Below are 24,917 nucleotides of genomic sequence, written 5' to 3'. Positions count from 1 at the left end.
TAGATTTTGATACATCACTTCTGGAAAATAGCTTGACAGTTGTATTCATGAACCTTAAAATATGCATGCCATTTGACCCACATTACTCCACTTCTGGAAATTTTTTTGCCTTATGTACAAATTTTTTATAATAGCATGGTTATTAGTAGGGGGAAATTAGAAATAATCTAAATGCCCAGCAATAAGGGAATGTACTAACAATGTAATTTCTACTTGAAGGGTGGTAATAAAGGCATTTAACAGTGATTTTTACAGAGTTGTTAGTAACATGGGAAAATGCTGTGTTCTAAAAAAGTTTTTGAAAAGAGCAGAATACAACATTTTAGATGTTATATAATCACAACTCCAATAAATGAAACTATCTATAGATAACAAGACTGGAAGGAAACACTGTTTTGTACAGGAAGTGATAATAGTTCCAATGACTACATTTCTGAGATTTAATGGTTTTTGATAATAGGATGTAAATGAGCTGAAGATACATGAAGAGTTGGGTGCCTGGGTGGCTCAGTTGGTTAAGCAGCTGCCTTCAGCTCAGGTCATGATCCTGGAGTCCTGGGATCGAGTTCTCCATCGGGCTCCCAGCTTCACGGAGAGTCTGCTTCTCCCTCTGACCTTTTCCCCTCTCATGCTCTGTCTCTCTCAAATAAATAAGCAAAATCTTTAAAAATATATATATACAAAGAGTTCAGAGTATTCGGTTGAAAGCCATCCTTTTAATAATAACCGTATGAGCCTTTCACAGTATGGGTGGCCTTTTTTCCCCCCTAAATAAATTTTGAGGAATTGACACTTTATTTTGGGAAATGGACTATTTATTATTATATGTATTTACATTGTTTTTAGCAAAAAACTATTTTACAGTTAAAGTTTTGGCTTTTTAGATTCTTACATGTTTTTGAAGCATCAGATAATTTTTTTAGTTGTTTAAAGTACTTTTTATGAAGAAATCTTTCATTCCTTTCCTCCTACAGGAAACGATTATACATGGAAGTTTTTGAATATACTCGTCCTATGATGCATCCTGAACCTGGCAAATTCTACCAGATTAATCCAGAAGAATATGAACACCCAAATCCCTGGAAAGAGAGTTTCCAGCAGTTGGTATGAAGTATAAATAGAAAATACTGATTTATATTCATAAATAAAAGTTTCTTTTAAAAAAAATTAATTTAAACTCAAGAATAGGTTTCAAGCCAGTGTAAATACTTACCAGTCAACAAAATGTTCAACAGCTCTTTCACTACTAATGTATTTATTAATAATTTAAGCAGTGGCAGTAAGCATCAGTAGCCTGAGAACAGTTACACTTTTTATGGGTCTGTTTGAACCTTTGCTTAAATTATTAGTGTTCAGTAGTTGTTTTAATTTTTATATGGTCCTTTATGAGTAGTTCTCAACTGGGGGTGATTTTGCTCCACAGGGGACATTTGGCAATGTCTGGAGACATTTTTGGTTGTCACAACTGGAGAAGAGGATTCTACTGGTATCTAGTGGGTAGAGGCCAGGGATGCTGCTAAACATCTTACAGTGATGCACAGAACAGCCCCCACAACAAAGAATTACTGTCCCAAAATATCAGTAGTGCTGAGATTAACAAATTTTGTCCTTTCTTACTGGATATTAAGTCATCAACTATTTCAGATTTTAAATTGCACTGTGCAACAGAAAATTAGAATAATTGATAATTGTTTTCAATATTTAATAAAAAATATACAGTATTTAGAATATGTTTACATTAGTAGTCAATGTTTGTTTCTGGTTTTTTTGTTTTGTTTTTTGTTTTTTTTTGACATTTTAGTATAAAGGTGCACATGTAAAGCCAGGATTTGCTGAACATTTCTACAGTAATCCTGCAAGATATAAAGGAAGAGAAAATATGTTGGTATGTTTGATTTATATTTTTATAAGACTTAAAATGGTAATCTTTCAGTTCTGTACTGACAATTTTATTTTTTTCTAGTATTATGATACAATTGAAGATGCCCTTGGTGGGGTACAAGAAGCTCATTTTGATGGACTTATCTTTGTTCATTCTGGAATATACACTGATGAATGGATATATATTGAATCTCCAATCACCATGATTGGTGCAGGTATACTGAAATGCATTATCATTAAAATTTTAATGTATTTTTTACATGTTGGGTTTTTTAAATGGACTTAAAATCCAGGTGAACATTGATAATAGCTTTATGGTTAAGAAAGAATAGGAATATTACCTCTTGCAATGAAAACATGAGGGTTCAAAAAAAAGGGTGAGGATTCAGAAATTACAAATGTATCTTTTCTTTTTGTTTTGAGAGAGAGAGAGATGGTTGGGGGGGTGGGTAGAGGGAGAGAGAGAATCTGAAGTAGGGGCTCGATCTCACAACCCTAAGATCATGACCTGAGCCAAAATCAAGAGTTGGACGCCTGACTGAAGCACCCAGACACCTCAGTTTCTTTTTCTTTTTCTTTTTTTTTTAAGATGTGTATATTGATGTCTATAGTTTGTCCAATGCCTTAGTTATTCAGTAAGGAAAGAAAGTTACTTGTTTTATCTTTCATTTGAAAATAAATATGGTTACTGTTTCTATTGCTGTTTTTAATGAAACAGATGTCCTTGGTAAATTTTTTCATAGTGGCTCAAAAGCTATTTTTATAGTCAAGTTTCTAAGAATAAATGTAATGAAATAGTTGTTGAGCACTGATCAGTCATTTCAAGATTTGTATTGATTTTTTTAAGGACACAGTACGTGGACCGTTTTAAGATAGCTAGTAATTATTACTTGCTATTAAAATTTGCATTTACTGCCCCTTCTGCTTCCCTCCCCCATTTCCACCACAGAGAAAAGGGAAAGAGGTTATAGAAAATCTTGCTTAGTGATTTGTAGTATCAAATTTCCAAATCAAGGCCAGTATTGAAAATAAGTTTAAATTAGGACATTTCTCTCTTTCTCTACCCACTCATCATCCCCTTCTCCTTTCCTCTTCCTGAGCTCTTTTTCTGGTGCTGCTGGAAGTGATTTTGTTTCCATAAGAATCCATTTTTTAGTATGTCATTGTGTTTGATAAAAAATATTATTAGAAGTTTAAACATTATTAGAAGTATTTTTGGGGTGCCTGGGTGGCTCAGTGGGTTAAGCCTCTGCCTTTGGCTCGGGTCGTGATCCCAGATCGAGCCCCACATCAGGCTCTCTGCTCAGCGGGGAGCCTGCTTCCCCCTCTCTCTCTGCCTGCTGCTCTGCCTACTTGTGCTGTCTCTATGTCAAATAAATAAATAAAATCTTAAAAAATATATATTGTTACACATGAATTTGAGTATAATGGTAGTCAAAGAATACCCACATTAAATATGACTGCCTGTAGTGAAGCCAGTGAAACATAGTTACCTCATAAAATGATCATTATTCTACTCAGTACTAGTATTTTTTTAAAAGCTCCCTCTCCATATCATGCTAAATAAAACAAGGCAGAGAAAGAAATAGCAAGTGATTTCACTTATATGTTGAATCTAAAAATCAAACAATGATGAAAAAGAAACAGACTCATACAGAACATATAGGTGGTTTGCAGGAGGGAGATGGGTGGGCAGATAGGCGAAAAAGGTGAAGGGGATTAAGAAGTGCAAACTTGCAGTTATAAGATAAATGTCACAGGATGAAAAGTATAGCATGGGGAATATAATCAGTAATATAATAACAGGGTGCCCGGGTGCTTCACTTGGTTGGGTGTCTGACTCTTGATTTTGGCTCAGGCCATGATCCTCAGGATCCTTGGGGCTCTGAGCCCAGAGGGGAGTCTGCTTGAGGATTCTCTTCTTCTCTCTGCCCCCTCCCCACTTGCACGTGCTCTCTTTCTTTCTCTCTTAAGTAAATAAATCTTTAAAAAAAAATAATAAAGTAAATTTGAATGGTGACAGAGACTTAACCATAGTGAGCATTTTGTAATGTATACAGTTGTCAAGTTGCTATCTACACCTAAAGCTAATATGTCAACTATACTTCTGTTGAAATTTTTCTTAAAAAATGAAAATAATCCCCCCTCAAAAAAGTACCCAGCCTTAAAAACAATAAAAAAGCTTCTGTATTATTAGTTTTTTTTTTTTTTAAGATTTTATTTATTTGACAGATCACAAGTAGGCAGAGAAGCAGAGAGAGAGAGAGAGGAGGAAACAGGCTCCCTGCTGAGCAGAGCACCTGATGCGGGGCTTGATCCCATACCCTGGGATCATGACCTGAGCAGAATGCAGAGGCTTTAACCCACTGAGCCATCCAGGCACCCCATGTATCATTAGTTTTATGACAGAGTATTTTTACTGATTAAAAAATTGAATTTTAGGGGTGCTTGGGTGGCTCAGTCATTAAGCGGCTCCCTTGGGCTCAGGTCATGATCCCAGGGTTCTGGGATCAAGCCCCACATCCAGCTCCCTGCTCAGCCGGGAGTCTGCTTCTCCCTACCCCACTCCTGTTCGTGTTCCATCTCTCTCGCGCTCGCTCACTCTCTCTCTGTCAAATAAATAAAATCTTCCCCCCAAAATTTAATTTTATTTGAATTTCATCTGATAATAATAATAATAATGTGATTTTAAAAAAATAAAGATAATATGTTTTAAAAAAAATATCTTCCCCACAGCACCTGGAAAAGTAGCAGATAAAGTTATTATTGAAAACACTAGAGATTCAACCTTCGTCTTTATGGAAGGTTCTGAGGATGCTTATGTTGGATATATGACAATAAGGGTAAGGAATTTTAAGAGTTAGAATATATATGTTCAGATTATTTAAGGCAGTGGTTCATACAGAATTTCAAACAAAATTTCTACTTTTCAGTTTAATCCTGACGACAAATCTGCTCAACACCATAATGCACACCACTGCTTAGAGATTACGGTAAACTGTAGCCCTATTATTGATCACTGTATTATCCGAAGTACATGTACAGGTTAGTGTGTTTCCCTTACGTTTTATTATAAAATGATTCATTGTGTTGTTGCCCAGTAGGTTTTTAAATAAATAATTTTTCTTACAGTTGGCTCTGCAGTATGTGTTAGTGGTCAAGGAGCATGTCCCACTATCAAACACTGTAACATCAGTGACTGTGAAAATGTTGGACTTTATATAACAGATCATGCACAGGTATTTTTAACTTTTATGGGTTTTTTCTTTCTAAAAGTTTTTTTTAAGTTCTGCTAATACCTACTTCTGATTCATTGTTGTAGGGAATATATGAGGATAATGAAATTTCCAATAATGCTTTAGCTGGGATTTGGGTTAAAAATCATGGAAACCCAATTATTAGACGGAATCATATCCATCATGGACGTGATGTTGGTGTGTTCACATTTGATCATGGCATGGTAAGAAAATTTATTCTTAATAGAAAAACTGACTTAATATCAGTTTAATTTCTTTTTTCTTTTGTCCTTTTTTATTAAAAGATAATTATTTTTAAGTAATCTCTGAATACCTGTTGGGGGGCTCCAACTCAAAATCCAGAGATCAGGAGTCACATGTTCTACCACTTAAGCCAGCCAAGTGCTCCTTATCAGTTAAATTTCAAATAAGTTGCTGGATTTTCTCATCACCAAACTAGGTGAATTGAAGAATATAGGTTTAAAAGAAATTTCAGCACATTTTAAAATGAATATGCAATATTCTATAAATTCATGAATCTAATATTATGTGCATGTAGAGAAGATGGAGTCCTTAGGGAATTGGTGTAATCTTTGACAGCAGTGAGATCTAATCCAGTAGTTCTCAAATGTCATTGTGCATAAAAGTCACCCAGATAGGGGTACCTGAGTGGCTCAGTCAGTTAAGTATCTGCCTTCATCTTAGGTGATGGGATGGAGCCCCATGTGAGGCTCTCTCTCTGCTCAGCAGGGAGCCTACTTCTCCCTCTCCCTGTGCCTGCTGCTCCCCCTGCTTGTGCTTCTCTTTTCTCTTTTTTCTCTGTCAAATAAATGAATGAAATCTTTTAGGTATAAAAAAGTCACCCAGATTGAGTAAATATAATGTAATATAATATAATGGGGACCAGGGTGTGCATCTTTAATAAGCACCATAAGTGAGTTGAATGCAGGTTGTTTTGTAGGCTACAGTTTGAGAATTAATGGTTTCATTATAAGTTTGACTTCCATTTTATTCCTCTTAAATTTTTTTTGGCAGAATTTTAATAAGAGATACAATGGTAATATTAGTTCTGAAACTCTTAACACAGTGATTAATTAGGCATGTTTATGGATGATACTATATTTTAAGTACTATTGTGTCATTTTACACAAGTTTCAGAGATGCAACTTTTTTAGCTCTTTTAGGCCACTATTTCAAAATAATGTACTTTAGTGTCTATTCAGGTATTCTTTTCATTTAATAGCTAATTTTCATTGAGGCAATTTTCAAGTCCTATCACAACTTTGGCAACATTTTTTGTTAAGGAGTTAGAGATGGGTGAGGAGGTGATGGTATGGTGGCCAAACAGGATTGTGCTGAAGTTTGGGGTTTTTTTGGGTTTTTGTTTTCTTTTGTTTTGTTTTTGTTTTTGTTTTTTAATTCCTTTTTTTTTTTTTTTTTTTTTAACTTTTCTGAAACCTCCTTGTGGTGAAGTTTTATTGCTGTTGTATGAATCAGGCAACAGGGGTTGGATTCACATATACAGATTGTCAGTTAATGAAGGAAACTTTTTAGTTTTTGTTGTTTGTGCCTAAAACCTTAATGTAGAATCCTTTTTTAAAACTGAACTAGACCAGGAGGGAGTACTCTTCTGTGAGGTTCTGATTAAACCTAAATAGTTTCAGGCCATCTAGTGCCATCATATTTCTGGGGTAATTGCAACCTGAGAAGAACAGTTCACTTAAAACGTAGGCTTGGGGTATGCCTACATTTTATTTGGTTAAGCGTCCAACTCCTGGTTTCTGCTCAGGTCATGATCTCAGGGTCATGAAATTGAGCCTACATCAGGCTCTGCACTTAGCACAGAGTCTGCTTAAGATTCTCTCTCTTCGGTGCCGGGTGGCTCAGTTGTCAGGTTGTGATCTGGGGATCCTGGGATCGAGTTCTGCATCGGGCTCCCTGCTGCACAGTAACTCTGCATCTCCCTCTTCCTCTGCTTCTCTCTCTCTCTGTTTCTGTCTCTGTCTCTCATGAATAAATAAAATCCTAAAAAAAAAAAATTCTCTCTCTCCCTCTCCTTCTGCCAGTCCCCACCCCCTACGCACACTCATGTGGTCTCTCACTCTTAAAAAAATAAAGTAGGGGGCGCCTGGGTGGCTCAGTGGGTTAAGCCTCTGCCTTCAGCTCAGGTCATGATCTCAGGGTTCTGGGATTGGTCCCACATCGGGCTCTCTGCTCAGCAGGGAGCCTGCTTCCCCTCTCTGCCTGTCTCTCTGCCTACTTGTGATCTCTCTCTCTCTCTCTCTCTCAATAAATAAATAAAATCTTTAAAAAAAAAAAAAAAAAGTAGGGGCGCCTGGGTGGCTCAGTGGGTTAAAGCCTCTCCCTTTGGTTTGGGTCATGATCCCAGGGTCCTGGGATTGAGCTCCACATTGGGCCCTCTGCTCAGCGGGGAGCCTGCTTCTCCTCTCTCTCTGCCTGCCTCTCCATCTACTTGTGATCTCTGTCAAATAAATAAAATCTTTAAAAAATAAAAAAAAGTAGGCTGTAGCTTGGACCTATCAATAAGAAAGCAGAGTGGGGGGAAAATAAATAAATATAATAAAAAGAAAGCAGAGTGGAGATGACCACTTGCCCCCTCCAGCTGAAATAAAGAAATTGACATTTCATGGCACATTGTACTTCTTTTTTCCCAAGAAGTAGGGAGCATGGGTATTATAGTCTGGAAGGCAAAAGTATAGAGGATGTCAAAACATAAGAATCTTGAAAATCTCCCTTCCCTTAGAGGCCTGTATTAGCTATAGTTCCTAATTGGCTCTCTTATTTTGTAATGGTAGTATACTATGCTAGTATTTCTTTGCCTGTGTTGCCTTTAGGCTTTGCCCCAGAGTATCATATATTTTTTAAAGATTTTATTTATTTATTTGACAGATCACAAGTGGGCAGAGAGGCAGGCAGTGGTGGGGGAAGAAGCAGGCTCCCCACTGAGCAGAGCGCGATGTGGGACTCAATCCCAGGACCCTGAGATCATGATCTGAGCCAAAGGCCGAGACTTAACCTACTGATCCACCCAGGCACCCCCCAGAGTTTCATATTTTTGCATGCCTCTGGTCTCATTGACAAAAGAGATTTGAGGTACCAAGATAATTTTAATCTGAATACGCGTCCTCATTTTTAAAAGACCTATGGTGATGGTCACTTAGAAATTCACCATAATAATTTACTTCTCATCATACACTCCTGATACAGTATATATATATAGATATATATTTGGGTTTACACATCTTTTAAGTTGTTTTTAAACAACTCTAGGCAATGCTATTATATATATACCCCCATTAAGGATTAATAGAGATTTAAAAGCCATTACAGATTTGTAAGGGAAGGATGAAAATTCAAATCTAATGTCTTGGGCCTATCATCTATTTTAGTATTGTGACACAACCCTTTAAAATCCTTTGGTAGAATGTTCTTCCCATTTTAGGTATTCTTTTGGCTTGTCTTCTTTGTGTTGACAGCCCATGATTGGTAGTATAACATCACTGAAGATAATCTTTTTAAAATTCTGCTTTGTTTTCTGTGGAATTTCAAAGAATATCAGAATAAACATTTAAAACTAGTTTCTGTACTGTCCACTTTCTTTAAATATACATATTTATTCTCTGAATTTTTGTTCCTTTTTCTCTCCTGTTGACATACTTAAAATTTAAATTTCTAAATTTATAAGAATGAATCATAAAAGATTTTGTACTCTTTTATTTTAAAGAATTGTTTATGTAAAAATTCTACATGCACAAGTATAAAGGACACTTCTAGGACATCACTAGGGCATGACTAGCATTTGTCATTGTTAGCTTCATGTTTAACTTTGAAGTATGAACTTCCCCTGTGAAAAATGAGAAATTAAGCACTTTATATTTCAGCCTGTCTCCATCCCATCACTTATATTCTTAACTTTTTTTTTTTAAGATTTTATTTATTTATTTGACAGAGACACACAGCAAGAGATGGAACACAAGCAGTGGTAGTGGAAGAGGGAGAAGCAGGCTTCCTGCTGAGCAGGGATCCTGATTCAGGGCTCAATCCCAGGACCCTGGGATCATGACCTGAGCCGAAGGCAGACTCTTAACAACTGGACCACTTAGGCACCCCTGTGTTCTTAACTTGTCTTACGTAAAGGTTTATAACTTTTACATTCCTATAGTTATTGGTCAATATTTATTCTGTATTTGATTACCTTTAGTCCTTTTATAATAATTCCTTCATTGCTGAATTTTTTTATTTTGATTCATTCTTTGTATGGCTGAATTTTCTCATCTAGCCATTCATTATTTGCTTATTTTTAAAAGAATGGTTTACAAGTATTGTAGCTTGAATTCTTGCCACTTGAGAATGGCTGTCCATTACTTTTTAACTTGGCTCAATATACATAATTTTTTTAAAAAGATTTTATTTATTTATTTGGGAGAGAGAGAATGAGAGAGAGAGCATGAGTGGAGAAAGGTCAGCAGGAGAAGCAGACTCCCTGCCAAGCAGGGAGCCCCATGTGGGACTCGATACCGGGACTCCGGGATCGTGACCTGAGCTGAAGGCAGTCGCTTTGACCAACTAAGCCACCCAGGAGCCCCAATATACATAATTTTGATTATACTTTTTTCCCCTCTACATTTTGTAGTCATGTTTATATTTCTAGCATTAAATGTGGCTGACAAGGAGATCATTTTGGTTTTTGTCTGAGATTATTTTGTTTTTTGTTTTTTGTTTTTCTTTCTGGTGGTGATTTGCTTTTCTACTTCAGTATCCATAATGTAGGTTTTTGTTATTGTTGACCTTGTGTTGTTTTGCTGGTTTTCTCGTCCATATGTTCTTTAGAAACTTGGCTGTGGGGGCACCTGGGTGGCTTAGTGGGTTAAGCCTCTGCCTTCACCTCAGGTCATGATCTCGGGGTCCTGGGATCAAGCCCCGCATGGGGCTCTCCGCTCAGCGGGGAGCCTGCTTTCCCCTCTCTCTCTCTGCCTGCCTCTCTGCCTACTTGTGATCTCTCTGTGTTAAATAAGTAAAAAAAAAAAATCTTTAAAAAAAAAAAAAAGAAAGAAACTTGGCTGTGTATTGCTTTGTTCTTTAAGTTTTATGTGATTTCCTCAAATCTGTGCCCCTTACTGTGTCTCCATAGTTTTGTCTTGTTTTTTTCTTCCACAGTGTCGTTTTTAATCCCTAATTTTTTTTTTTTTTTTTTTTTAAGATTTATTTATTTATTTATTTGTCAGAGAGAGAGAGAGAGAGAGGAGCGAGAGTGAGCACAAGCAGACAGAGTGGCAGGCAGAGGGAGAAGCAGGCTCCATGCTGAGCAAGGAGCCCGATGTGGGACTCGATCCCAGGACGCTGGGATCATGACCCGAGCCGAAGGCAGCTGCTTAACCAACTGAGCCACCCAGGCGTCCCTAATCCCTAATTTTTAATGTATTTTGTTTTACAGAATTTTTCTAACATACGTAAAAAAGAGAATAGTATAATGAATAAATCCCCATGTACCCAGTCTCCATCTTCAACAGCTATCAATTCATGGCCAGTTTGATTTCATCTATACTTAATCACTCTTTACTGTCTTCTCTACTCTCTAGATTATTTTGAAGCAAATCCTGGACATCATCATCTCATCTGTAAATATTTTAGCATGCATCTTTAAAAGATGGGGATTCTTTCTTTTTTTCTTTCTTTCACAGAATGACAATGCCAGTCTCATTCCTAAAAACAATTTTTCTATCAGTGTTCACAGGTTCCCAGAAATCTTTGTTTAATATCGAATCTATTGCAGAGTGTTATTTTTGTAAAATATAATTAGAATGCCATAGCAGTGCAAATTGCTATAAAATTTTGGAGACATTCTAAATTTATGAATTTAACACATGACAGATTGACAGATGACAGATTATCTACATTGAAATGTCGCTGTCTCTCTCTCCTTTCATTTTCCTTTGCTTTGGATAGTCTCACTTAAATAGGAAGCATAAGTTTTAGAGGATAAAAATTGCACATTAGTGTACATTTTTGCTCACATTTACTTCTTGTGGCTGTGTTATTTCTCTGAAAATAATACTGTGGGAATGTTTCTTTTCCATGTTCTGTTCATGCCCCTAGATCTGATCCCCTTAGAGAAGATCATTAGCTGGGCTTATGAGAACCTTCAGTTACTTGGGGAAAACATTTTATTGGATGACCCCAGAAAAATCATTTCTGTCTCTATCAAAAGATACCAAATTGCTAAGAGCTTCTTCTATATTTAAAATAGGGGCTTGGGACGCCTAGATGGCTCCTGGGTGGCTCAGTCTAAGTGTCTTCCTTCGGCCCAGGTCATAATCTTAGGGTCCCGGGATTGAGCCCAGCATTGGGCTCCTTGCTCAGTAGGGAGCTCCTCTCCCTTTTCCTCTGTCCCTTCCCCCTACTGTCTCTCAAATAAATAAAATCTTTAAAAAATCCCTGCTTTTGGAGTTTTGTTAATATACATTGGAATTTTCATGGTTTGCATCTTACAAGGCAAAGTAGAATTCTGTCTATATCCTGCTTACATTTCTGAATTACTATGACATTTTACACTAAAAGCATCTCTTAAAATGAATACATTCTATTAAAACTTACCTTGGGGCGCCTGGGTGGCTCAGTTGTTAGGCATCTGCCTTCGGCTCAGGTCATGATCCCAGGTTCGATCCCCACACTGGGCTTCGTACTCCTCAGGAAGCCTGCTTCTCCTTCTCCCACTCCCCCTGCTTTTGTTCCCTCTCTCGCGTTTGTGTGCGCACTCATGCGCGCGCTCTCTCTCTCTCTTTCTCTCTCTCTCAAATAAATAAATAATATATATATTTTTTTAAATCTTAAAGTAAGGGACGCCTGGGTGGCTCAGTTGGTTAAGCAGCTGCCTTCGGCTCAGGTCATGATCCCAGCGTCTTGGGATCAAGTCCCACATCAGGCTCCTTGCTTGGCAGGGAGCCTGCTTCTCCCTCTGCCTCTTCCTGTGCTCGCTCGCTCTCTCTCTCCCTCTCTCTCTCTGACAAATAAATAAATAAAATCTTTAAAAAAAAAAAAAATCTTCAAGTAAAATTACATTAACTGAACTCTTTAAACCCATAACAAGAAATCGGTTTCCTTGTAAAATTATAAGACTGTTCTGAGTGTGGTAAAATGACAGTTTAGCGACGTAGGGGCTTCTCATTTTAAAAGCGTGAAGAGTGGGACACCTGGCTGGCTCAGTCGGTGGAGCGTGTGACTCTTGATCTCAGGGTCATGAGTTTGAGCCCCACGTTGGGAGTAGAGTTTACTTTTTTAAAGAGCATGAAGAAAAAAAATGGTTTTATTGCTTTCTTTTCTTGAATGTTATCTTAAAAGATACAGGTTCCAAACTTTGATGGAATTAAGGAATATTTTTAACCTTTAAATTACAACATGGTAAATGGCTAGTTGCCTATTACCAAGCCAGCCATTACAGATTAGAGCAAATTATAAAACCTTATATTCATGGGGCACCTGGGTGGCTCAGTCAGTTAAGCATCTGCCTTCAGCTCAGGTCATGATTTCAGAGTCCTGGGATTGAGCCCCACATCAGGCTCCGTGCTCAGTGGGAAGCCCGCTTCTCCCTCTTCTCCCCACTCATGCTCTCTCTCACATTCGCTTTCTTTATCTCTCTCTCTGTCTCAAGTAAATAGTAAAATCTTTAAAACAAACAAACCTTTATGTTTAGGAAGATAAATTGGTAAACCTGATGTGAACATAAATATGTTGAGTTGTTTAAACAACTGGTAGCGAGTTTAGGATAGAATTATCAGTAGAGGCCTAAGCAAAGAAGAATAATAACATAATTACCAACTTTAATAAAAAGTTGTACAGCAAAGAATATATACTTATACTTTATGACTCAGCTATGAATAGCACACTGATATAACCAGAATTGTGCTATCACTACATTGGAAGGATACAGTGTGAATGTGTGTGATAGGAGATAGAAAGAGAGAGCTAAATTCTTACTTCCATAATAGAAAATGAATAGACATCACCTAAAACTGCAAACTCAAGATAAAACAATACAAATCTTTTTTTTTTTAAAGATTTTATTTATTTATTTGACAGAAAGAGATCACAAGTAGACAGAGAGGCAGGCAGAGAGAGAGAGGGGGAAGCAGGCTCCCTGCTGAGCAGAGAGCCCGATGCGGGACTCGATCCCAGGACCCCGAGATCATGACCTGAGCTGAAGGCAGCGGCTTAACCCACTGAGCCACCCAGGTGCCCAACAATACAAATCTTTACTTAAAAATATAGAGGTAGAGGGGTGCCTGGGTGGCTCAGTGGCTTAAGCCTCTGCTTTCGGCTCAGGTCATGATCCCGGGGTCCTGGGATCGAGCCCCGCATCGGGCTCTCTGCTCAGCAGGGAGTCTGCTTCCTCCTCTCTCTCTGCCTGCCTCTCTGCCTACTTGTGATCTCTGTCTGTCAAATAAATAAATAAAATCTTTAAAAAAAAAAAAATAGGTAGATAAAAAGAATCAGCCAGAAGAATTGAAAGTGGGGGACTTTGGATAAGAGAAAATGAGGAGAGGAGGCTGCTGTTTGCCTTAGTAAATTTGTGGATCTAGTTGACTCTCTTAACTATACAAAATCTAGAGAAAATAGAGCATCCCTGCATTTGAATCATTTTTAGTCAATACATAGCAAAGTATACTTGCACTGTTGTATACTTGGAAAGGATAGTTGCAATATAGTCAAGACGTGACAGTGCCTGTTACTGAAATCATTTTGGAAACCCAATAAGCAGCATACCTTTCCTTGCCACATTCTGAACAGATTATGAAATGAAGCCATTAAGTAGTGTGAGAAGGCTGAAATAATTTTATTACCCTTAAAAGATTAAGTTGGAGATTACAGCCTTGAACAAGAACCAAATAGGTCTGATTCACTGCACCCCAAAATTAAATAAACTTACTACTCCACAAACAAATATTGTGATGGAACCCCACATCAGGCTCCCTGCTCGACGGGAAGCCTAATTCTTCCTCTCCCACTCCCCCACTTGTTCCCTCTCTACTTTGTCTCTTTCTGCCTAATAAATAAGTACGATTTTTTAAAACAAACAAAAAGATTTGATAGAGCACAAGGAGGGGGGAGCAACAGGCAGAGGGACAGGGAGAAGCAGGCTCCCTACAGAACAGGGAGCTTTTGTGGGGCTAGCTCCCAGGACCCTGAGATCATGACCCACTGAAACCACCTGGATGATTGAGCCACCCAGGCACCCCAGAGTAGCTATTTTTAATGTAATCCGTATATGAAGAAGTTACAGATAATTTGTTCTTTGTGGAAAACAAAACCTGAAACTACTTTTGAATATTACTCAGAGGTCTGTTTTCTTAAAGAGTTAAATGTAGTAAACTAGAGTATCACAATTATATCCTGTTTTTAACCTTCACTAGATTTTGCAGAAAGTAATGAATTCCTGCTTTTGCTATATGTGAAGTCTTGTATAGATACAACAGAACTTAATATAATACTTTCTATACAGAAGCTTAGGATCAGGGAGGAATGGACATGACAAATAAACAGGAACAGTACAAAGTATTACATAGAGGTACCATAAGAAAATACTTAATACTTAAAGGGAATTTAAAGAAAGGAGAACATACTCAGTTTTTGAAGGGAAATAGACCAGAAGTTGAAGTGGCTTTTACAAGTGCCATTTTGGGAATATCTTTTTTTTTTTTTTTTTTTTTTCTTAATATTTAGTCTTGATTGGAGGTTTCTGGGTGGTTCAGTCAGCTGAGTGTGTCTGCCTTTGGGTCTGGTCATGATCCCAGAGTCCTGGGATTGAACCCTGGTTGTGCCCCCTCTTGGTCACTCTTCCGCTCTCTCTGTCAAATAAATCAATCTTAAAAAAAAAAAAAAAATTAGTCTTGATTGAATCTGAGAATTTAGGATATCAGTATTACAGTAACTTATTATCATTACAAAATAAGTCTGTCCATTACAGAAAATTTAAGAAATTCATAGAAATATAAAAGATACAAAAGCAATCTACCATATTTCTCAGATAATCACACCTTCATATTTTTGTTTTATTGTTCAAGTTGTATTTTCTTGAAATAAAATTGAGACCATACTTAATATATACTGTCTTTAAGTATATACTGTTCCTTTCATTTAACACGATAGCATGTAGAGCATGAGTACAAGTTAGTCCATTCCCTGTTATTGGGCTAAGGTGAACATTATTTTCTATGTCTTTTTCTGTAGTCTCTGATTATGTCCTTAGGTCACCTTTTTAGAATTTGTTTTCTTGGGACATTTTTAAATCTCTAAGAGTTTTTTTTTTTTTTAAATAATAAATCTTTGTTAAAGGATGTGTACATTTATTGGGTAATAGTATTTATTTGCATTTATTAAATAAATCTTCCCCTCGTTTTCTTCCCTGGCTTTGCATATACTCAGACTAAGAAGAATTGTGGTTCTCTGTTTTACCAAAACATTTTAAATCTCTTTTATTCTTCATTTATCATTTGAAATTTAGTGTGTATCTGTGTTTTATTTTTAACCTTGAACATTCCTGATACTTAATTTTGAGGCATACAGTAAAAAGATAAGTTTTTTTTAATGTCATTTCTTTTTGGAAAGTAGCCTTACCTTCAGTTTGATTTCTGTATTTTTCAGGGTTACTTTGAAAGTTGCAACATACACAGAAACAGAATAGCAGGCTTTGAAGTAAAAGCCTATGCTAACCCCACAGTAGTTCGATGTGAAATTCATCATGGGCAGACTGGAGGAATATATGTGCATGAAAAAGGAAGAGGACAATTCATAGAGAATAAAATCTATGCAAACAACTTTGCAGGTGTATGGATTACCTCAAATAGTGACCCAACAATAAGGTAATTATATAAAATTATGGATGGAAATTACTTTTTTACTTTTTATGTTATATGAAAAGTCAAGCTTTAACTCTTAACTGTTTTTCTTAGATACCTGACCACTGCAAAATAGATCTTCCTAGTAAATGTCTATGCATCTGAATGAGCAAAGCTGTTGCATTTATTTTTGGGTGTTCTGTTTATTTTTTAGTGATCTAAGTCATGCGTAATATTCCTTTATGAACAGTTGCAAATGTTATTATGATTTTAAGTTTATCAAACTGCATTATAAATGAGTGTATAGGGCCATGTTCTTTTCTTGGACCCTGAATGACCTTGTCTTCTCTTTTTTTTGACTGAGAGTCTGCAGATAGCATAACTCAAGAAAGTAATTAACTCAAAGATTCTTGGACAGAGAGATCAAAAATAACAAAAAGTCAGAACTTCAGGCCATCACTTTTCTTTAATAGTTCCTACCATTCCCTCTGGCTGTAGTAAGGAAACAAACAGATCCAGTCTGAAAGGCATTGGCTAAGACTATAGAACCAGAACTATTATAATTTAATCAGTAACAATGAATTATTTTTAATTGCCAAGTTTTATTTTCCACTGGCTTTATGAAAGTAGATTATGAGATTTCCATCTTGTTAATATTCAGCATATGTGTCTAGATCAGCTAAAAAAAAGTTCTAAATGTATCAGCTATTTTGAGGGGAATTTTTAGGAATATTACTTTGTCTCAAATACTAGGTGGCTCTTTTAAGTGTTAGGTCTTAGAAAGAAAACAAAGGAACTTAGAAATCATCTAGTCTGAGTCCCTTGTTTTACAGATTAGGAAACTGTGACCCCTAGAAGGTAAATAATTTTTTAAGGTACCATGAGTATGAGTGGCCCTGAAGTTGATTGTGTTAAACAAATAAGCTTTTACTGAATAGAGGTTTATTTTTTATTATTTATCATAATTATAGGGGGAATTCAATATTTAATGGAAATCAAGGGGGAGTTTACATCTTTGGTGATGGACGAGGCCTTATTGAAGGAAATGACATTTATGGTAAGAATGTTTTGTTCTGGGCACCTGGGTGGCTCAGTGGGTTAAGCCGCTGCCTTCGGCTCGGGTCATGATCTCGGGGTCCTGGGATCGAGTCCCGCATCGGGCTCTCTGCTCAGCAGGGAGCCTGCTTCCCCCCCCACCTCTGCCTGCCTCTCTGCCTACTTGTGATCTCTCTCTGTCAAGTAAATAGATAAAATCTTTAAAAAAAAAAAAAAAAAAAGAATGTTTTGTTCTATAAAATTTTGGAACTTGGCCTGTCTTCCTGACATTAGCAAAATGGACCACTTTGAAACCCTCCAAGAAGAAGTGATCCAATTTCTTTAAATTCTCAGTAAAGATTACTTGTGATATTTATTTACTTATTAGTCATTATTCACTTAACATTTACTGGGTACCCAGTGTGTACCAGGAACTATACTAGATACCAGTGATGAAAATACAGATAAGACTGCGGGAGTATGCAGTTTCCTTAGATTCACTCTTTTTTCACTTTGGTACTAATTGTAAATGTGGGGGTGGGGGTCCTGGGTTGCTCTGCCTTTGGCTCAGGTCATGATCCTTGAGTCCCGGGATCAAGCCCCACAGTGAGCTTCGTGCTCGGTGGGGAGTCTGCTTCTCACTCACGCTCTTGCTCTCAAATAAATAAGTAAAATCTAAAAAAAATAAATAAATAATGGGAAAATAGTTACTCCTCATTAAAACTTTTTGAGATACAAATTCAGTAGACCATTAGATGTGTGTGTGCTAGACACAGATATGTTCCTGGGCTTTCTCTTTTGCTGCTACTTACCTGGATAATATTTACATAAACCTTATGAAGTAGACACTGTTAAATATCCCCACTTACTGATCAGGAAACAAAGATACAATGAGGTTAAATAACTTAAAGTCACACAGGAAGGTAGAATTCCTGGGATTCCTTACTTGGCAGCCTGGCTTCAGAGTCTACTCCAAACTATTATGCCTATACTGCCTACAGTTTTTCTTTTTATACTCCTAGTTCCCTTAGTTTTGTTTTTTAATGCTCTCAAACCATAAATATCTTTCTGAATATGACATATTTCACAAAATCGTGCTTTTCCTAAAATTCTAAAAATTTTGACTACCATGTAATGATGTAAAACTCTTACTGTGTTCCATGAGGCTCCATATGTTGACATTGTAACTTTTATTTTTAAATAGGCAATGCATTAGCAGGAATTCAGATCAGGACAAATAGTTGTCCAATTGTTCGACATAACAAAATTCATGATGGCCAACATGGTGGAATTTATGTGGTAAGTCAATGAATATAGTTCTAGAATGTCATGCCTCAAAACCAGAGAGAGAGGATGGAAGAGGACAGAATTATATCTAGCCTTGAGTAGCCCATATTTAGCTTACAGGGTATGAGTTTATGACTGTCTTTAATATTTATACAATAAATAACACTCTTGTTCTCCCTGCCAGTATATGAATCACTTAAATAGTATGTGTAGTGTTCTGTAAAATTCAATCAACTGACTGAGTTTAGGCATAGAGAATATACCTTTTTTTACTAAAGTCTTTAATTATAATTGGTATTATGGGCTGACCTCTCAAAACCATCGATTGGCTGAGTTCTATTTTTACCCTGGAGTTTGTTGGTGTGACTATGCTGGGAGTCTGAAATTTTCCAAAAGTAGTAAGTAAATCCATAATATCACTGAAAGTACTAATAATATTAGACTTGAATATTTCTGAATATTTTTGAAAAGTCAGTTTTTCATTTGAATTTATACTAAAACATGATTGAGCATCTTACAAAATTTTCAAACCACATATTGGTCCTGTACCTTCTGTTACCATGGTGTATCTGGAACTGTTAGATTCAAGTGAGAAAATGTAGGAAATTTCAGAAAGGTCCTTGTGTAATGTCAGGTATGACTCTTAATTTTTATTTTCAGTTCTAAATCTCAGTCTTAAGTCTTCTGCCCAAAATAAAAATAAGTATTTTAGTAACCTGAGACCTTATTTTGAATGATTTCACCAGTAATTTGAAATAGCTGTTAGCTTACTAAATGAGAGACCTTCAGTTTGTTATATATCTTAGAATGAAATAAGAAGCTTAAAAGTACAAAATCACATAAAGAACAGTATAAAAACTTACAGAGCTTAAACTCAGGTAGAGGCTACACAAAAGCAATGTTACTATCTCATCCAGGTGAAAAAATAAAAATTGAAATTTTTTTATCATAACTTTTTAAAGGGAACATACTATAAACTACTTGTTTCTAAAAGATATATATTGTATCAATGTAATTTTTATTTAGCATGAGAAAGGACAAGGCGTAATAGAAGAGAATGAAGTTTATAGTAATACTCTGGCTGGGGTCTGGGTGACAACCGGCAGCACTCCAGTACTGAGAAGAAACAGGATACATAGTGGAAAGCAGGTAAAATTATTTTGGATTCTTACATGGGAAATAGATTGTTTTATAAACTTTTTTTGTCATTTGAAAACAATTTTTTTTTTTTAAATTTTAGGTTGGTGTTTATTTTTATGACAATGGACATGGAGTGCTAGAGGACAATGATATCTATAATCATATGTATTCAGGGGTTCAGATAAGGTAAACATTTTTCACATTTGGCTTTCTTTTGGGAGGGAATTGGGTGGGAGTATGTGGGGTATGTAAAAGAACTTCCCTTGTTTATTTGATGCTCAATTTTTATTCCTCCTTTTGTATATATAGTCATGCCCTTATCACATGCTTGGCTTAAATTGTCAGAATATAGCTTTTCTTGAACCAGCTGATGGCAGCCAGTGGCACATATGCCTGCCATAGGAGCACGTTTCCACTATTCTGTCATCCACTGTAACAGTCATAGTTGCCAGTGTACTCCATCATACTTGGAAAGTAGGCAGCTATATAAAAATACTTGTGAGCTATACCTGGCATGTGGTAGGCACTCAGTAAATGTGAGCTTCTCTTTTTACACTATTTCTGTAAGAGTATTAGTTTTTTACACCTCTCTTCCCTGTATTTTAACAGTTTTAGAAACTGTAGTAGTACTTATAATTCAACCCTTCATTTTATATATGAGGTGAGTATACAATAGTCACTTAAAAGTGACTGAATAGTAGTCACTTAATCTAACCTCCTCAGTTTAGTTTATTTATTAGGAGACTCTATAGTAATAATATAATCTATAGCTAAGTGTATTCTTTTGGAAATAGAATTAAGCAAATTTCTCAGAGCATCTGGAAAGACACTCCATTGTATACTTATTCTTACTGTGATTAATATAAATTTTTTCACTGTTACCTAGCATAACATGGGATATGGGAGTAGAAGCAGGTAAGATGGCATTATTTTCTATTGTATCCACAGGACTGGAAGCAACCCCAAAATTAGACGCAACAAAATCTGGGGAGGACAAAATGGTGGAATTCTTGTTTATAATTCTGGTATGTTTAACCTTTCATCTTTTCCTTATTGCTAATTGCCTTTAGAACTATACTTTCCAAATAACATAACCTAAAATTCTGTACTTGTAGGTCTAGGCTGTATAGAAGACAATGAAATATTTGACAATGCAATGGCTGGAGTCTGGATTAAGACAGATAGTAATCCTACACTAAGAAGAAATAAAATCCATGATGGAAGAGATGGTGGCATCTGTATATTTAATGGGGGTCGAGGTATTGTTGTTAATTTTGCATTAGTAAAAAACCCAATTTTTCATTATTCTTCCTCCATATCTTTAATGATCAGGGACATTGCCAATTAACATAAGCTTTAAATGAGTGAATCTCAGTCTTTTTTCTTATCAGGTCTTGAGAAGATTAGATTAGTGCCTGGAGGTAAAGAAGACAGGTGTTTATACAATTTTTCTTTTCTTTTTGTATCCATCTTGAGTGTGCTAGTTGTTAGGCATTTTTAAGGTGGAATTTGTTTATATTTTCCCTATGGACTTTCTTTTATTTAGAATAGTGATATGATTATAATAAACATCAAGGTCCAGTTACAGAACTAAGTTAGAAATTAATTGGCCTGTAACTATATGAAAATGTCTATAGTAAATAAGTATTGCTTTGTACCTGTTTGCAACTGTTTGTTGGAGAGTGGAATTAATGAAGCCAAGGTGTGTCTGGTTTTGTATACATGAAGGTCAACTCATTCTACATTGAGGCAAAAGTTCCACATCCACAAATGCATGTTGTTCAAAGAGAGACTAGGGGAGAATGTCAAATGCAAATTTATCACCGTTCCTGAAATGTCAGTAACCCAGCACTGTACATCTTATATGGAAGGAATAGCCAGTTACTACTACATCATAATCAATGAAATTTACTACTACAGCCAAGCAGTGATTCCATTAATGACATAGACTCTGAAAGAGCTCATAATCTAATAATCCAATAAGATGACATATCTGATAGGAGTCTTTACAAGATATAATGAGGAAACACAATATAGTGGATGGTTTTATTTGTAAGGTGTTGAAAAAAGGTTCATAGACTAAAATAACTCTTAAGCTGTCTTGAAAAATGAGCATTCACTGGTAAATGCCGGGTGGGGAGGCCATTCCCAGTGTAGAAAGCACAATTCAGACTTCCATTTGTTTTGTACTTATTTATTAATTGAACACCTCTGTACCAACAACTGATAGAGATGCTAAAGATACAATGGTGAATAAAACAGTACTACATCCCAGAAAGTTTAGAGTCTAACGGCACATTGTAACCAAAAATCTAAAGGAAACCACGTGGTTCTGATCAGTAAGGCGCTAAGAGGTACTGAAAGTTGAGGCTAGAGAAGGGGCAGTGCCCAGATTCTAACTTTGTATACGGAATTCAGACTGGATCTTAGCAAAAGCAAAGATTAGAGGTAGGAAGTTGGAGTAGTCTTTTCCAGGGGAATAGCAGTTTAGAGGTCAAAACTGAACTATCACAGGTGGGTTGAATGTCTACAGAAACAAAAGCTTCATGTTTTCAGAGCAGAGAGATGCTCATATACAACTAATAATTCACTATACATAAGTAGGGTTTATAGGAGTAATATTAGCTAATTCCTTAATGCAGTGTATGTTTACATGTACTAATTATTTTAATCCTCCTTAAAACCCTGTATGTAGGTGCCATTATGGCCAGTTTAGATAAGGAAACTGAGACAGGGAGGTGGTAGAATCTGTATTTGAAGACCTGAAAAGTCTGATTCCTCAGCTCAGTTTTAAGTCATGTTATACTCTCAGAAGAGAGAATAAATTTGATGGAGGGAAACTGAAATCTTCCAGAGGAAGTGACATTAGGAAGAAAGAAGGCAGGACATTCCAGGATGAAGAAATAATACAAACCAAAGGCATTAGAGATAACAATGCATATCATATTCAGAGCATAGGTAACGTAGTAAGACAATGGAATAGGTTAGGGGAATATCTTGAAAGGTTTAAATGGCAACTTAATTTTAAACTTTATTCTGAAAATAGTTTTTAAGCAGAGAAGGAACATGACAGTTGTAGGAAACTGGGAAAAAAGGCACAAGAGAGACTATATAGGAAATTATCAAGTAATGATTATAAGAATAATGACCAGAAATAGTCAGGGTTTGCATGAAAGCATTGAGGTTGTAATGTTTCTAAAAATACTTAAAAGGACCTAATTTTATTTCAGTATTTGTGAGAAATAGGTGCTAGCTAGCCACCAGGAATTTGTGAGTGAACTAGACATGGTTCCTGGTACCATGGAATTTCCATTTATCTGTTAGAATGGTTACCTGCCATTTTAAGCAGTTCTTGATTAAATCCTACCTTAAACCCCTCTGAATTACTAATAAACTTTTCAGCTGAAAAATTAGTCCTTTGAGTTTTATAAACACAGTAAGAAACTAAAAGAAAACCTGAATACCACCAAAACTATGAAAATTTGTTATGTGCATTAGCCTTAATCTGAGGAAATATTTTATTATAGGTCTCCTTGAAGAAAATGATATTTTCAGGAATGCTCAAGCAGGTGTTCTCATCAGCACTAATAGTCATCCAGTCTTAAGGAAAAACAGAATATTTGATGGCTTTGCTGCAGGTTTGTATTTTCTTTTGTTACCTGTAGCTTGTTTTCTGTACATTAAAATGTTTGATCTTTAGTATATTAATTCTCTTTTGCTTGATAACTGAAGGGGTGTGCTAAGTGTGTTGCAAAAGTGGCTGAATGCTTTGCAGTTAACAATGGCTTATAAGAGCACGTAATCCAAGTTCTGGATTGTAATGTTCTAAGCCAGACTTTTAAGAAATCTCTCTCTTGCGTTCAGTAATAATTAAGAAACCTTAATTGGGATAGAATGCAGGCTTGTACTACCATTTGGAATACAAATAAATTCAAGCCCTCTGGCCTCTCAAACTTTCCAAGTATTGTGCATGTATTTCAACTTTTTGCCAGGGAAGATGACACTTTTTTTTTCTTCATATGTACAACTAGTGGCTACCTAAACATATTTCTGGGCAGGCATTATCATCATCTGCTTGCCATGAAAATAAGTAGTAAGTTATGAACCATCTGTAGTAAGTAGTATTCCTTTCTTTAGCAAGGATAGTGGACTGATAACAGTGGAAAAGAAATGTTGTTCTCAGTGACTCAGACATTTGCATCTTATTCTTTAGATGTTAAGAAACTATAATGTGATGATGCATCTACTGTTTGTAAATTTTACTTCAGGTATTGAAATTACAAATCATGCAACTGCAACACTAGAAGGCAATCAGATTTTTAACAACCGGTTTGGAGGCTTATTTTTAGCATCTGGTGTTAATGTGACAATGAAAGGTATGTTGGGAGTCTGCTCTGCCTATAAATACACAAAATATGCCATTAAAAGATAATGGTATCAGAAGCCATTGCTGTCCCTCTGCCAAGTTAACTACAACTCAGAACTATTTTGAAAGCTTTTACTTGTTCTAAACAGTATCTTACACCAGGAAAATCCATTTTTCTATTTTAAGCTGACTTTTTTTACTTAATTCGTTAGCCTCCTCTGAAGGTCTTTAAAAAGTGACTATTGGAATAATCCTATTATCTCTCTTTTTATCTTAAGTCTTTGTCCTCTAGAATTTTACTTACTTTTTTCTTTTATTACAGATAACAAAATAATGAACAATCAAGACGCCATAGAAAAGGCTGTTAGTAGAGGCCAATGTTTATATAAAATATCAAGTTATACCAGCTATCCCATGCATGATTTCTACAGGTATATTTCTAAATTACTTGTGTCTTGAAAAAGGGGAGACAGTGATTTTCTAAACTGACAAGACATAATATGTTTACATTTTTCTCTTAAAAGTAAGCTAAAGGTAGAGAAAATTGGGTATTTGGAAAATTACCAAGGAAAGAGAATATAATTGAGAATTTTGTATTTGTCCATAGTAAGTTCTCTGTGATCAGTCTGCTTGAGACCACAAATATGGAAGAGCAACAGCAACTGTTGCTATCACTGGAAAGGTGGAACACAATGCTTTTGCTTGGGAGTTTCAAAGTAAAGCTCTAATTAAGTGTCCCATGTACCCCAGTCACTGAGTGGTTCTTGATGCCCTGCCCCCAGATTAAGTATTTTTTAAATGAAAGTTTCTACAATTTGCAAATCAGTTGTTTTTCTCGGAAGACACTCACCAGGAGATGGACTTGTTGAAGTTCTTTTGCAGAAATTAACTTGGTCTGGAGCTACAAAAATTTTGGTTTGGTCCTCTTTTCTTGTAAGCCATAGGTCATAGGGTAAAATGCAGTATTTTGAGGAAGTAACATTTCAAGAAAAATAACATAAGCTTTTGCTTTTTAGATGTCATACTTGTAACACCACAGATCGAAATGCCATATGTGTGAACTGCATTAAGAAGTGCCATCAGGGACATGATGTAGAATTTATTAGACATGATAGGTAT

At 36.1% G+C, this 24,917-nt stretch overlaps 1 protein-coding gene across 1 annotated transcript in view; it reads left to right on the top strand.

Moving 5' to 3' along the window:
* The window catches only part of FBXO11 (F-box protein 11), an 86,369-nt gene that overhangs the window by 60,054 nt on the left and 1,398 nt on the right, over positions 1–24,917 (top strand). The window contains exons 5-22 of the mRNA XM_080813521.1: positions 975–1,104; positions 1,802–1,885; positions 1,964–2,096; positions 4,618–4,724; positions 4,815–4,926; positions 5,014–5,120; positions 5,204–5,341; positions 15,777–15,994; positions 16,942–17,027; positions 18,210–18,304; positions 19,319–19,441; positions 19,533–19,618; positions 20,381–20,457; positions 20,548–20,691; positions 22,960–23,070; positions 23,701–23,808; positions 24,121–24,229; positions 24,815–24,913. Coding sequence (XP_080669647.1) covers positions 975–1,104; positions 1,802–1,885; positions 1,964–2,096; positions 4,618–4,724; positions 4,815–4,926; positions 5,014–5,120; positions 5,204–5,341; positions 15,777–15,994; positions 16,942–17,027; positions 18,210–18,304; positions 19,319–19,441; positions 19,533–19,618; positions 20,381–20,457; positions 20,548–20,691; positions 22,960–23,070; positions 23,701–23,808; positions 24,121–24,229; positions 24,815–24,913 — 2,067 coding nt within the window. The remainder of the gene's footprint in view (positions 1–974; positions 1,105–1,801; positions 1,886–1,963; positions 2,097–4,617; positions 4,725–4,814; positions 4,927–5,013; positions 5,121–5,203; positions 5,342–15,776; positions 15,995–16,941; positions 17,028–18,209; positions 18,305–19,318; positions 19,442–19,532; positions 19,619–20,380; positions 20,458–20,547; positions 20,692–22,959; positions 23,071–23,700; positions 23,809–24,120; positions 24,230–24,814; positions 24,914–24,917) is intronic.

Source organism: Martes martes (genome assembly GCF_963455335.1).
Source record: "Martes martes genome assembly, chromosome: 9".
In the NCBI taxonomy this organism is placed as follows: domain Eukaryota; kingdom Metazoa; phylum Chordata; class Mammalia; order Carnivora; family Mustelidae; genus Martes; species Martes martes.
Note: the sequence above shows the minus strand (reverse complement) of the source record. Positions and strands in the feature narration are given on the sequence as shown.